The sequence below is a fragment of the Macaca mulatta genome, chromosome 12 (genome assembly GCF_049350105.2).
Source record: "Macaca mulatta isolate MMU2019108-1 chromosome 12, T2T-MMU8v2.0, whole genome shotgun sequence".
Taxonomy (NCBI): domain Eukaryota; kingdom Metazoa; phylum Chordata; class Mammalia; order Primates; family Cercopithecidae; genus Macaca; species Macaca mulatta.
In genome coordinates, this window is record NC_133417.1 from 7,070,629 (window position 1) to 7,084,145 (window position 13,517).

A 13,517-nucleotide genomic window follows, 5' to 3' on the forward strand; every position below is an offset into this window, starting at 1 on the left:
AGAAAGTTCCCTCTCAGCATAGCCTTCACTGCATCCATAAGTTTTGATAGGTTGTGTTTTTGTTTTCATTCATCTCACAGTATTTTCTAATTTTGTGATTTCTTCTTTTCTTTTCTGTGAAATCTTATGATTTCTTCTTTGACTCACTGGCTGTTTAATATTATATTAATTTCCACATATTTGTGAATTTTCCAGTGTTGCTATTGATGTCTAGTTTCATTACATTGCAGTCAGAAAAGATACTTTGTATGAATTCAGTCTTTTAAAATTTACTGGCCAGGCACGGTGGCTCATGCTCGTAATTCCAGCACTTCGGGAGGCTGAGGCAGGCGGATCACTTGAGGTCAGGAGTTTGAGACCAGCCTGACCAACCTGGTGAAACCCCGTCTCTACTAAAAACACAAAATTAGCTGGGTGTGGTGGTGCGTGCCTATAATCCCAGCTACTCAGGAGGCTAAGGCAGGAGAATTGCTTGAGCCTGGGAGGCAGAAGTTGTAGTGAGCCAAGATCATGCCATTGCACTCCAGCCTGGGCAACAAGAGTGAAACTCCATCTCAAAAAAAAAAAAAAAAAAAAAAAAAAAAAAAAAAATTATTTACTGAAATTTGTTTTCTGGTCTCACTTATGGTCTCTTCTGGAGAATGTTCCATATGTACTTGAGAAGCATGTGTATTCTGTTGTGGTTTGGTTTAGTGTCCTGTATGTGTCTGTTAGTTTTAATTGGTTTATGGTATTGTTCAAGACCTCTATTTCCTCATTGGCCTTATGTCCATTTATTATTGAAAGGGTGTTGAAGTCTCCAAATATTATTGCAGAACTGTCTCTTTCTCACATGATTTCTGTCGATTTTTGTTGCTCAGTTGGTAGGTACCTATGTTTGTACTTGTTATATCTTCTTGATGAACTGACTTTTTAATCAATCTATAATGTATTTCTTTGTTTTTACAGCAGTTTGCAACGTAAAATCTATTTTCTCTGGTGCTGGTATAGATACTCCAGCTCTCTTTTGGTTATTATTTGCATGGGATAATTTTTCCATTCAGTTTTGAAGTACGGTTTTCGCAGATACAGAATTCTTGCTGAACATTTTTTTTCTTTCCCTCTTTTATATGTGTCATCTCACTGCCTCTGGCCTTCTTGGTTTCTGAGGAGAAATCAGCTGTTAATCTTATTCAGAATCCCTGGTACACGGTGAATTACTTCTCTGTTGTTGATTTCAAGATTCACTTTTTGTCTTTGGTTTCAGCTATTTTATTCCAATGTGTGTCAGTGTGAGTCTTTATGTTTATCCACCATTGAGTTCACTGAGCTTCTTGGATGTGTAGATTCATGTACTTTATCAAATTTAGGAGTTTTCAGCAATTATTTCTTCAAAAAGTCTTTCTAATTTTTTTCTTTCTTTCTTTTTTTTTTTTTTTTTTTTTTTTGAGATGGAGTTTCGCTCTTGTTGCCCAGGCTGGAGTGCAGTGGTGCCATCTTGGCTCACCACAACCTCCACCTCCTAAGTTCAAGCGATTCTCATGTCTCAGCCTCCCAAGTAGCTGGGATTACAGGCATGCGCCACCAGGCCCGGCTAATTTTTTTTCTATATTTAGTAGAGATGGAGTTCCTCCATGTTGGTGAGCCTGGTCTCAAACTTCTGACCTCAGGTGATCTGCCCCCCTTCACCTCCCAAAGTGCTGGGATTACAGGTGTGAGCCACCGCATCTGGCCTTTCTCTCTTTCTTTTGAGATTCCATTATGGGTATGTTGGTGTGCTTGATGGTGCCCTAGGTTCTATTAATTTTCTTCATGCTTCTTTCCTTCATATTGGAAAATGTCAATTGGCCATCCACAGAAAAAAAGAATCCACTGATTCTTTTTTCTGCCTACTGAGACATGTTGTAACATTGAATTTTAGTTACTGTACTTTTCAACTCCAGAACTTTTACCTGTTTTTTTAATACTTTTTTATTGGTATTCCATCTGATGAGACATCATTCTTTTGGTTCCTTTAGTGGTTTTTGTTTCACTTAGCTCTTTAAGCATATTTAAAACAGTTGATTAGAGTCTTTGTCTAGTAAGACCCTGTGCTTTCTCAGGGACGGTTTTTGTTCGTTTCTTTTCTTTCTGTGAGTGGGCCATACTTTTTTTTTTTTTTGAGACGGAGTCTTGCTGTGTCGCCCAGGCTGGAGTGGAGTAGCGCAATCTCAGCTTAGTGCAAGCGTCGCCTCCTGGGTTTACACCATTCTCCTGCCTCAGCCTCCCAAGTAACTGGGACTACAGGCGCCCACCACCACGCCCGGCTAATTTTTTATATTTTTAGTAGAGATGGGGTTTCACCATGTTAGCCAGGATGGTCTCAATCTCCTGACCTCATGACCCACCTGCCTCAGCCTCCCAAAGTGCTGGGATTACAGGTGTGAGCCACTGCACCTGGCCACTTTCTTGTTTCTTTGTATCATAATTTTTTGTTGAAAACTGGGCATCTTGAATATTATAATGTGGCAACACAGTGGCTGCATATATGTTGCTGACAGTATTTCATGGCCTGGATGTACAGCAACTTGTTTAATCATTCACCTGTTGGAGGACATCTAGATGGTTTCCAGGTTTAGGCTATTATAAATAATATGTTTAATAACATATGTTTTCTTTTGTCTAGGGTAAATACCCAAAAGTACAATTGTTGGGTCATATGATAGTTGTCTGTTTAGTTTTATAAGAATCTGCCACATTATTTTCCAGAGGGCTATACCATTTTACCTTCCCACCAGTAATGTTTGCATGATCCAGTTTCCCAGCATTCTTATCAGCATTTTTTTTTTTTTGCTATTTTTAAATTTTTACCATAATAGCAATCGCGGTGTAGTGATAACTCATTTTGGAAATGGTTGGGTTCTAAGGGGCAATAATGTAGAAAATATTTTCATGTGCATATTTGCCATTGGTGCAACAGTTTAGGTGAACTGCCTTTTCTATTCTTGTATCCATTTTCTAACTGGATAGCCTTTTCCTTTTCTCTGCCCAAACAATTGAGAGGTAAGGCATTTTTTTAATGTTGATCTTTGAGAGACAGAATGTATATGTGTCTGTGTATTATATATATTCATATTCCAGATATTAGTCCTTTGTTGAGTATGCGGTTTACTAACATTATCACCCAGTCTGTAGCTTGTTTTTTCATATTCTTACCAGGGTCTTCACAGAACAAATTTTTAAATGTTGTTGAAGTCTAGTTAATCAATTTTTTCCATTTATGGATGTGCTTTTGGCGTCATGTCTAAAAACTCTTCAGTGACCCCTAAGTCTCAACGATTTTCTTGTTTTTTCTAAAGTTTTATCATTGTACTTTTCACATTTAAGTTTGTGATTAATTTCCAGTTACATTTTTTTGACTTTTTTTAGGTTCAGGGGTACATGTGAAGGTTTGTTATAAGGGCAAATTGCGTGTTATAAGGGTTTGGTGTATAGATTATTTTGTCACCCAGGTAATAAGTATAATACTGGATGGGTAGTTTTTCAGTCCTCACCCTCCTCCTGCCCTCCACCCTCAGGGAGGCCCCAGAATCTGTTGTTGTCTTCTTTATGTCCATATGTACTCAATCTTTAGCTCCCACTTATGACAACATGTGGTGTTTGGTTGTCTGTTCGTGTGTCAGTTTCCCTAGCATAAAGGCCTCCCGTGGCAACCATGTTGCTGCAAAAGGGAATGATCTCATTCTTTCTTATGGTTGCATAAGTTGTGGGATTTAGGTGAAGTTTCTTTTCTTTTCTTTTCTTTTTTTTTTTCTGCCTGTGGATACTGTTGGACCACTTGTTGAAAAGAGTTATTATTCCTCATTGAATTACTTTTGCACCTTTGCCAAAAATCAGTTGGATATACTTATGCCTGTTTCTGGGCTCTCTGTTTGGTACTGTTGACACATGTGTCTATGCTTCCACCAGTGCCACACTGTCTTGATCTTCATAGCTATGTACTGAGCATTCATGTTGATTAGATGGAGTCCTTCCACTGTATTTCTTTTTTTTAACATTGTTTTACCCGTTCCATGGCTACCTCCTTCCAAAAGTAAATATTAAAATAAATTTGTCTTGTCTATAAATGCTTTGCTGAGAATCTTCATGAGACTGCAGAAAACTTATAAGTTAATTTATGGAAAACTGTCATCTTTATTATGTTTTGTCTCCCAACACAAGAATACAGGTATATCTTTTCATTTATTTAGGTTTTCTTTATCTTCTTTTGTCAGAATTTTGTAATTTTCTGCATGCAGATCCTATGCATTTTTTAAATGTGTACTTTTGTATTTAATTTTCCTAGGAACTACTACAAATACTGTGTTTTAAATTTCGTTTTCCACAAGTTGATTTTTAGTATATGTGTTGATACTGTATCCTGTGACTCTGCTGAATTCATTTGTTAGTTCAAAGGTAGTTGTTTTTTATAAATTATTTGAAACTATCTATGTAAGCAACCATATCACCTGAAAATGGGAGGGGGAGTTATTTCTTCTTTTCTTTTTTTTTTTTTTTTTTTTTGAGACGGAGTCTCGCTGTGTCACCCAGGCTGGAGTGCAGTGGCGCGATCTCGGCTCACTGCAAGCTCCGCCTCCCGGGTTCACGCCATTCTCCTGCCTCAGCCTCCAAGTAGCTGGGACTACAGGCGCCCGCCACCACGCCCGGCTAGTTTTTTTTTTGTATTTTTAGTAGAGACGGGGTTTCACCATGTTAGCCAGGATGGTCTCGATCTCCTGACCTCGTGATCCACCCGCCTCGGCCTCCCAAAGTGCTGGGATTACAGGCTTGAGCCACCGCGCCCGGCCTATTTCTTCTTTTCTAGTGTGTATTCTTTTGATTTCTTTTCTTCCAGCCTCTGCCTGCTGCCCAATTCTAAAGTCACTTCCAAATTTGTAGGTGTTTGTTATAGCTGTATCCCACTTCCAGGTACTAAGGTTTGTGTAGTGATTATACAACAATACAGGTGCTACAGTGATATCAACAAAATACTGTTAACAGAGAGGAGGAGGTGGGTAATTCTGTGTAGATGGAACATTAGGAAATACTTTGCATAAAATGAGACACTTTCCTAAGAATGGATAACGTTTCAGCAGGGAAACGTAGTTCAAATAGAGGGGATAGCAACATCACTGCAACCTCTGCCTCCCCGGTTCACACCATTCTCCTGCCTCAGCCTCCCGAGCGACTGGGACCACAGGCACCTGCCACCACGCCTGGCTAATTTTTTGTATTTTTAGTAGAGACAGGAGTTCACCGTGTTAGCCAGGATGGTCTCAATCTCCTGACCTTGTATGGTAGTATGAAAATTCATAGAGTATCAGGGAAGTAGCGAGCAGGTGCCTGGTGGTAGAGAAATGGATGGCAAGAGTTGTTACAGTAGTCGGAAAACAATATTTGAAGAACTCTGGGCTCCCTGCCAATAGACCTTGACTTTATAAGCAGCAGGCAGCCTTTTTAACATAAAATGGCATGATAAATTTTTAACATGGTTTTTAACATAAAAATGGCATGATAAATTTTTAACATGGTTTTTAACATAAAAATGGCATGACAAATTCTCTGTAGAACAAGAAGGAAAGACTTAGAGAATGTTTAAGTAACACCTATGAGAAGTGACCTGAGAAAACATTTTGTCAAAAGGCATTCAGTTGGCCCTTAAACCATGCAGGAGTTAGGGGTACCAACCACCCACACAGTTGAAAATCCATTTATAATTTTTTTTTTTTTTTTTTTTTTTGAGATGGAGTCTTGCTCTGTTCCCCAGGCTGGAGTGCAGTGGCATGATCTCAGCTCACTGCAACCCCCACCTCCTGGGTTCAAGCAATTCTCCTGCCTCAGCCTCCCTAGTAGCTGGGATTACAGGTGCACGCCACCACGCCTGGCTAATTTTTGTATTCTTAGTAGAGACAGGATTTCACCATGTTCACCAGGCTGGTCTCAAACTCCTGAGCTCAGGTGATCCGCCTGCCTCGGCCTCCCAAAGTTCTGGGATTATAGGTGTGAGCCACCGTGCTCAGCGTCATGTATAATGTTTGTCTCCTGAAAAACTTAACTATTAATAGCCTACTGTTGACCAGAAGCCTTGTTAATAACATAAACAGTCTAACACTTATTTTGTATGTTGTAAGATATTATAAGTAGTATATATAGTATTGTTGCAATAAAGTAAGCTAGAGAAAGAGAACATGTTAAGAAAATCAGAGGGAAGAGAAAATATATTTACTATTTGTTCACTGGAAGTGGATTGTGATAAAGGTCTTCATCCTCATCATCTTCACATTCCATAGGCTAAGGAGGAGGAAGGAGAGGAGCAATTGGTCTTGTTGTCTCAGAAGTGGCAGAGGTGGAAGAAAATCCATGTATAAGTAAACCCATGCAGTTCAAACCCACGTGGTGTAAGAGTCAACTCTAGTCACAAGCTTAAGTGGCTATTAAAAAAAATAAAATGTGATGTGACCTGCATGAATACATGTGCAGGGTCCAGTTTCCCTTTAACCAGGATTAAAGTAGATTCTGAGAGAATTCCAAGCCTAAGATTCTTTGATTGTAAAAGGTTTGGAGGCCTAGAGATAATTTCTGATAGTTTAATAGAAAATAGAGATTATATACTAGTTGAGCATATTTGACTAGTTGAGTCAAATATGGTTTGGTAGTTTCTCTTTTTTTTTTTTTTTTTTTTTTCAGACAGTGTTGCTCTGTCGCCCAGGCTGGAGTGCAGTGGCGTGATACTGGCTGACTGCAAGCTCTGCTTCCCAGGTTCACACCATTCTCCTGCATCAGCCTCCCGAGTAGCTGGGACTACAGGAGCCCACCACCAAGCCCAGTTAATTTTTTGTATTTTTAGTAGAGACAGGTTTCACCGTGTTAGCCAGGATGGTCTCGATCTCCTGACCTCGTGATCCACCCGCCTCGGCTTCCCAAAGTGGTGGGATTACAGGCGTGAGCCCCTGTGCCCAGCCGGTTTGGTAGTTTCTACTAGTTTCAACTACTCAGATATACATAAGCCACATTTTTGTGTAAACACAAAAAGATAAACTCCAGGTATAATTCTGAAAAAAGTATGAAAAGAAGCAAGTAATAATGTGGTGTAACATGCAAGGGTTAGAACAGCAGGAATAATAGCACATATATTGAGTGAATAAGAGCACTAGGTCACTGTTCTCAAAGCAGTCACTGGACTACAGTGGACTTTTAATTTTGGAAGTGTGTTAATTTCTAAATAGACTAGGATTTCCTTTTTAAGAAAATTAATAGAATTACCTTTCTATTACTGATTTATAGTTTAATTCCATTGTGATCGGAGAAACATACTTTGTATGATTTCATACTTTCAAACTTTTTTTTATTATTTCATTATTATGATTATCACCAAGGATATAGCCTCTCTTGGTGAATGTTCCATGTGCACTTGAAAATAATGGGTATTGTGCTATTGTTGGATGGATAGTCTACAAATGTCAGTTACTTCCAGTTGGTTGATGGTGTTGCCCACTTTGTCTGTTATCTTGTTTTTGTCTATTTGTTCTATTGATTACTGTGATAAAAGTGTTGAAGTTTCCAATCAGCAATAGATCATTGTGAGTTTTCCATTTCTCCTTTAAATTAAATTAAATTTTTGCTTCATATATTTTGAATGTCTGTGGTTAGATGCAGGGACATCTAGGATTATATGTCTTCTTGGTGGATTCACTCTTATTATGTTATGTTCTTCTGTGTCCCTGGTAACTTTCCTTGCTCTGAAATTGATTTTGTCTGATATTACTAGAGCCATTCACATTTTCTTTTTGATTAGTATTTGTTTGTCATGGTTTTTCACCCTTTTACTTTTTACCTGCTTTTATCATTATTTTGAAAGTCGGTTTCTTGTAGATAGCATACTGTTAGTTGTTGTTTTTCCCTTAATTATTTTAATATTTGTTTTTCTGATTATGTGCTTTGAGTATTCAAACTTAATAAACGTACTGATGTGTTTGGATTTGGGTTTACCATATTATCATTCATTTTCCGTTCTCTGATTTTCATTGCTCTGTGTCCTTTTGGATTATTTAGGTATTTTTTCGTTTTCCATTTCAACTTATTGAGCTTTTAACTATATTTCTTTGTATAGTTTTTTTTAGTAATTCTAGGAATTAATATACATCCTTAACATTTCCATCTAGTTAGAATTAGTATTTTCCCACTTCTAGTGGAAGGAACGTAGACATCTTCCATCCCATAGGTTCCTTTAACCTCCTCCTTTATGTTGTTGTTATCATGTATATTATATCTGCATACATTGAAAACCTCATTAGATAATTAGATAATACTATAACTTTGTGTTTAACTGTCAAATATTTTTTAAAACTTAAGAGGAGAAAAATAGTGTGTTATATTTACCCAGCTTCTTACTATTTCTGTTGCTCTTCCTTCATTTCTGAAGTTCGAAGTTTCCCTCTGGTATCATTTTCCTTTTGTATAAAGATCTTCCTTTAACATTTCTTTAGAACAGGTATACTGGCTATGACTTCTCTTGGTTTTTCTCCATGTGATAATGTTCTCACTTTATCTTCAGTCCTGAATATACTTTTGCTGGATATAGATTTTTGGGTTGACAGTGATTTAGCACTTTACAAATATTTTTCCACTTCTTTCTGGCCTCCTTGAAAAATCTGCATGCGAATGAATATTCCCCTATGCATGATCTGTTGTGGTTTCTAGCTGCTTTAAGGTTTGTTCATTGTCTCTAATTTTCAGCAGTTGATGATGTCTCTGGGCATTGATTTCCTTGGATTTTTTAGCTTGCAGTTTGCTGAGCTCTTGGGTCTGTAAGTTAATGTTTTGAATCATATTTGGGATGCTTTCAGAAATTATTCTTGATATTGTTCGGCGCTCCACTCTCTCCTCCTTCTGGAACTCTGATGACAGAGTGTTAGACCTTTGTTGTTGTCACACAGGTCCCTGAAGTTCTATTGGGGATTTTTTTCCCCCAACCTTTTCTCTCTGTTCTTCAACTGGATAATTTCTGTTGAGCTATTTACATGCTTACTGATTCTTTCCTTTTTCATCTCATTTTATAATTGCACTCTGCCCCTGGATTTTATTTTAGTTATTCTATTTTTCAGTACTAACATCTCCATTTTATTCTTTTATCTATTTATCTGCTATTATTTTTCATTCATGTCAAAAGTGTTCACTCTTACTTCTTAGAGCATGGTGATGTAAGAGCTGCTTTAAAGTCTTTTTCTGATAATTCCAACAACTGTGTCATGTTGGTGTTGCCATTGTTGACTATCTTTTCCCTTAAAAGTTATTGAGATTTCATAGTTCTTTGTATGTCAGGTAATTTTGGATTGTATCCTGGGCATCTTAAATACTATGTTATGAGACTCTGGGCCTTGTTTAGTTCCTATGGAGAATAATGATTATTAAATTTGTTAAGCAGTTGACCCAGTTAAGTTCCGCCTGCAAGTTCTTACTGGTCTTCAGGGGTGGTTTCTTATGTCAGTTCAGGTTTTAAGATGTTTTCAGTGCCATTTGGATAATGTGGATCACCCAGTGGCCCCTGTGGGGCCTGGAACGTGTTCTACCCCATGGTTCAGTTCTCAAAGACTCGTATATGCTGTTCGGGGTCAGATCCATTCATACAGCTTGGGGTTAAGTCTTGGAGGTCATCCACAACATTATGGGATCTTCTTCTTGAGACCCTTCCTCTTGGCATTCTCCCAGGCACCTCCTGGTGTCTAGGAACCCTCCATTCCTAGTTTCCTTGATGGAAAGCTGGGGCTTTCATTTTCCCTCTCTGCCATATGAAACCAAGCGGCAACGGTGTCTGCCTCGAAACCAAGTGGCAGGGAGACAGAGATAGAAAAAAGAAACAGGGATTCTCTCCCATGCGTTGGTACCACAGTTCCTCTGGCCAGAGAGGATTCCTGTCCCTCAGAAATTTAGATGTCTGCATGACCACCACTGCCATTACCATAATGAGACTGCCTAGGGGAATAGGGTGGGAGAAATCATCACTAAAATACACATCCCTCAGCCCTCATGCCCTTAAGGACCCTTTTCCCTCTCTTCAGATCTGAGAGGGCTTCTTTTGGAGTCCTTTATGTCCAGTTTCAAGCTGGTATTGAGTTCAGACCAGGGCACACCACAGGAACAACAAAACAAGAAACTCACCACAGGATCAGTGTTACTTTGACTTCTGGTTTCCTTCCCGTCTACCTGCTGCTGTTTGCCTCTAGAGTCCTCAGACTATAAACTCTCTGGAGCCAGGGTTTTTAGTTGTGTTCAAATGGATGGGGTGAAGCGTGCTACTCCATCTTTATCACTGTTTGTATATTGATGTTTCTGGAAATCACTAAAAGAATTTTCTAAGCACTGTTTGCTTAATAGTATGAGGAATACAAAAGCAAAAAGTAAAGGAACAAGCATTTATTTGAATACATACCACAATTTTTAAGTTAATACAAGAACTTCATAAGGTAGAAAAAAAATCAAGAGGGGCCAGGTTTATCTCTGGACAATGAGATGATACAGAAAAGGCTCACATCCCTGGTCGTCCCAAAACCACAGCCAACAGTGGGTCCTTACTGTCTGAAGGGCAGTGTCTGTTTCATAATTAGGAGATGTCACGGATTTCGTGAGTTATATTTTAATGAAGCATTCCAAAAAGACTATGCCTTAGCTAAAACTAACAGTTGTGCTTTTGGGGAAATATCAGGCTGTGTGACTGACCAGCTCAGGGAGAGTTGGGAGTCTGAAGACCTTCTCCACAATCCTGACTTCACCCATGGAATGACAGCCTATCCCTGTGGCCAGATAGGTTGCCCACTGCAGACTCCAGGTGAAGTTTTTCTTGTGAGTTTTGATGTGAAAGTACCTCCTGGAGCTGTGCATATTTTGTTTGTGTGCTCCGTTCCCAAGGAAAAGTCCTCAGCAATTAGAAAAACTGCAGGGTAGCAATGACAGCTGTCATTTCTTTTCTTCATTTGCCCTCTGCCTCTTTCCTCCTCTTCCAGTGCTGGAGAAAGACGATCATTACCTCTCCAGAGTCTTTGAATCTCCGTAGAAGAAGCCGTCCACTCTCCCAGAGTGCTCCAACGGGACTGAACCACATGGGCTGGCCAGAGCACATACCTGGCACTGGTGAGTTATGCGCCTCTCTCTTTTGCTATGTACTCTGGATCTTGGCATGAAGGACAAGAAGTGAGTGCTGTTGGCAGCTGTATCCACTTGCCTGGCAGAAGTAGCTTGATGGTGAGGGAGATAAACAATTGTCCCCTTCCTTCAGTTAGGGAGGAGTGCCTACTATCCAAAGAAAGGGAATTTTTGGCCAGGAACAGCGGCTCATGCCTGTGATCCCAGCACTTTGGGAGGCTGAAGCAGGTGGATCACTTGAGGTCAGGAGCTCAAGACCAGCCTGGGCAACATGGTGAAACCCCGTCTCTACTAAAAATACAGGCCAGGTGTGGTGGCTCACACCTATAATCCCAGCACTTTGGGAGGCCAAGGGAGGTGGACCATCTGAGGTCGGGAGTTTGAGACCAGCCTGACCATCATGGAGAAACCCCATCTCTGCTAAAAATACAAAATTAGCCGGGCGTGGTGGTGCATGCCTGTAATCTCAGCTACTTGGGAGGCTGAGGCAAGAGAATCGCTTGAACCTCGCTAAAGGTTGCAGTGAGCCGAGATCACACCATTGCACTCCAGCCAGGGCAACAAGAGCGAAACTCTGTCTCAAAAACAAAACAAAACAAAAAAATTAGCTCAGTGTGGTGGTGCATGCCTGTAATCTCAGCTACTCTGAGGGATGAGGCAGGAGAATCGCTCGAATCTGAGAGGCAGAGGTTGTAGTGAGCTGAGATCATGCCACTGCACTCCAGCCTGGGCGACAGTGATACTCCACCTCAAAAAAATGAAAAAGGAATTCCTAGAGTCCCCCAGCTTGGCTCCATCAGTTAATTCTGAGGAGGACTACGGACTGTCCCTTCGTCTCCTAGTAGGATATATAACTTCAAGGAGACAGAATCATGTAGAGAGCTGTCTCCAATCAGCTGATGGAACTTGGGTGCTTCCCCTTCTGATGAATAATGGCCTCTTCCTTGAGTTTTATGGCAGCCTCTATGAGTCCGTTTCTCCGAACTGTAGCAAATAGCTTCAAATCACATATCTGTCCACAAAAGGCCTGGCTTTCTGTGTTAGAAGGGAACTGGGCCACAGGTGAGAGCCAGGATGGGGCCTCTTTATGTGTGACAGCTACCTTGGTCACACCCAACCCAGCGGGGCTGGACATGCTGAGTGCGGCTCAAGGCACATCTGTCTTCCAGTGGAAGGACAGATGTGGGGTCTCAAGTCTTGAGCGGGTGCAGATTGTGTTCGGTGGTGACTTTACAGTCTAAAAGCTCATGGCTGCTGGAGGGAGGGGCCAAATCTGGTGTTGAAGAAAGTGAAACACGGGCAAAGCCTTAAGAGAGTTAGAAAAACAAAACAGCCACACCTGTCAAACGCGTGCTTTGTCCAGGCTTGGGAGGAGCGGGCTGGCAGTGGAGGCTGTTGGTAGTCAGGTCCTGTCAGTGCCGAAGACCCATAGAAAGGCAGTGCGGTGAGGCAGAGGATGACGGTGCGTGGCGCCCATAGAAAGGCAGTGCGGTGAGGCAGAGGATGACGGTGCGTGGCGGTCGGCCCCGAATGCTGGAGTTTGGCATGTGTCTTTCTAAGGAATCAGCTCTGATGCAGACTCTGAGTTGAGCTCTGAGTCTGACTCAGCACATTGGAGGTGCTGGTCCCGAGGGAGCTGGCTGCTCAGATTAGCTGGTGGATGTGGTGGCTGCCTGTCAGCAGATGGATGTATTTAGGCTGCACCGTGAAGTGGAGCTTTATTCTTCCCCACATACAGTCATGATCTTAAACTCACAAGCAAAGTTATGAAAAGGTGTTTGACAACTGTTGAACAAACTCTCCCAATTTCTTGCATGAGCCCTTCATTAAGTCATAGAGTTATTTAGAATCTTGTGAAAGGGACAGTAACCAGGGAGAGGAATCTTTTTTCCAGAGAGAATCCTCAAAGCTGATTTTGGCCTTTCAAGTCAATACCTCCTTGCAATTCAGAGCTTCATAATCATGTTGTCCTATTATTTCAGTGTCACTTGAAATAATTGGCAGATGAGCTCATTGCAGAAGAAATTTTAAAACCTTCATGCTACCAGTGACATCCAGCACGTCTGCACACCAAGGGCACTGCTCTGGAGGTCAGAAGTCAGGGCTCTAGCCACACTTCCTCCTAGGGTGAGAAATTGAGCACATCCCTCGATTTCCCTCTATCTCAGGTTCCTTTTTTCTTTCTTTTTTTCTCAGAAATTCTGCAAGAAAGTAATCAGATTCCTTTTTCTTCAAAAAAGGAGCGATAGCTCCTGTTTTCCTGTGTCGTAAGGATAATGGGAGGGACTAGCCTGGAGTTGAGCTTAGGAAAGCTTTCTTTTCTTAATTACTGCTTCCACTTGCAACTGATCTGTGCCTGACTTCGTCGGATTTCTCCTTTA

At 40.7% G+C, this 13,517-nt stretch overlaps 1 protein-coding gene across 4 annotated transcripts in view; it reads left to right on the forward strand.

Moving 5' to 3' along the window:
• ARHGEF4 (Rho guanine nucleotide exchange factor 4) overlaps positions 1-13,517 on the forward strand; it is a 210,197-nt gene that overhangs the window by 99,677 nt on the left and 97,003 nt on the right. For all 4 annotated transcript variants that reach the window (XM_028830589.2, XM_077956712.1, XM_077956713.1 and 1 more), the window contains one exon: positions 10,998-11,124. In XM_028830589.2, coding sequence (XP_028686422.2) covers positions 10,998-11,124 — 127 coding nt within the window. The remainder of the gene's footprint in view (positions 1-10,997; positions 11,125-13,517) is intronic.